Below are 1,043 nucleotides of genomic sequence, written 5' to 3' on the forward strand. Positions count from 1 at the left end.
TAATGAACTGGACAAGAGTTACCTCCAGTCGATAATAGATGAGACTTGTGATCAGTTAACCTCCACTCATGAGAGCAGAGAGTGGCCCAGCCATACTGACGTACTGAGAGCATTTGCTGTGTTTGATCAGGAGGGGCATGGGAGTATACCAGTACAACAGCTGAAGAGGTTTCTGTTACAAGCACAGCTGGGGTTTCAAGAAGAAGAGTGTGAGATAAGAGAGAAAATGAGAGATTAATGTCTTCTTGTTTCATGTAGTGGAGAAACTTATCAGAGACACTTGTAAGATTGATAATGATAACCAGATCAGTTACAAAGGTGAGGGAGGGAGACCTCACTAGCTGGTGGGGAGAGAATGAAATACTGTTTGTGAATTTTGTCTGTTTTGTTAGATTTTGTTGACAATGTTTGGGCTAAATTTCAAGAGATACCACATTGAATCACAAACTAATAATCATCATCATCATTTCTAAATACAATGATGTATTTGTTCTGTATGTTAATCAGTATCTGTCTCTCTTAACTACATTGAATTCAGTTTTATTGTCATTATTGTTGTTATTAATTATACTATAGCACTCAGTAATTATTAAAACATTTAAACGATTATAATAGAAAGCAATAATAATTATTTGTCATTAATATTAGTTTATTTTATTAGTACGACACTTTCTCTCCCAGTCCTGTAACTCCTTCCCTCTCTTCTTAATCTCCTCCTCAGTGAGGAGACCTTTGTCTTTCTTTATCACTAAACTCTTCTTAGTTCCTTGTTCTCCCTTCACGTAAGCACTCACCTCAAGGACCCCGTTAACGTCAAGAGAGAAGGCCACAGGTATCTCAACCTGTCCCCTTGGTCGGGGCGGTAGTCCTGGTACTATAAACCGACCCAGTAGCCTGTTTCTTTTAGCTGTCTTCTCTTCTCCTTCAAAGACTTCAATGGTGGCCTCAGTCTGATAGTCTTCGTTATTCTTATAGGTCCTTGAGTGAGAATAGGGTATTGTGGTATTCCGTTGAATTAAAGTACTCATCTTCCCACTGGCCAG

The 1,043-nt window shown here is 38.8% G+C and overlaps 1 protein-coding gene across 1 annotated transcript; it reads right to left on the reverse strand.

Moving 5' to 3' along the window:
- Positions 1 to 644: 644 nt before the first annotated feature.
- Positions 645 to 1,028, reverse strand: LOC105315623 (luminal-binding protein 8-like). Its single transcript, XM_011410335.1, has one exon. It carries the CDS (start codon positions 1,026 to 1,028, stop codon positions 645 to 647), a length of 384 nt encoding a protein of 127 aa, XP_011408637.1.
- Positions 1,029 to 1,043: the final 15 nt, after the last annotated feature.

The sequence above is a fragment of the Amphimedon queenslandica genome, unplaced genomic scaffold (genome assembly GCF_000090795.2).
Source record: "Amphimedon queenslandica unplaced genomic scaffold, v1.1 AMPQUscaffold_9186, whole genome shotgun sequence".
Lineage (NCBI taxonomy): Eukaryota > Metazoa > Porifera > Demospongiae > Haplosclerida > Niphatidae > Amphimedon > Amphimedon queenslandica.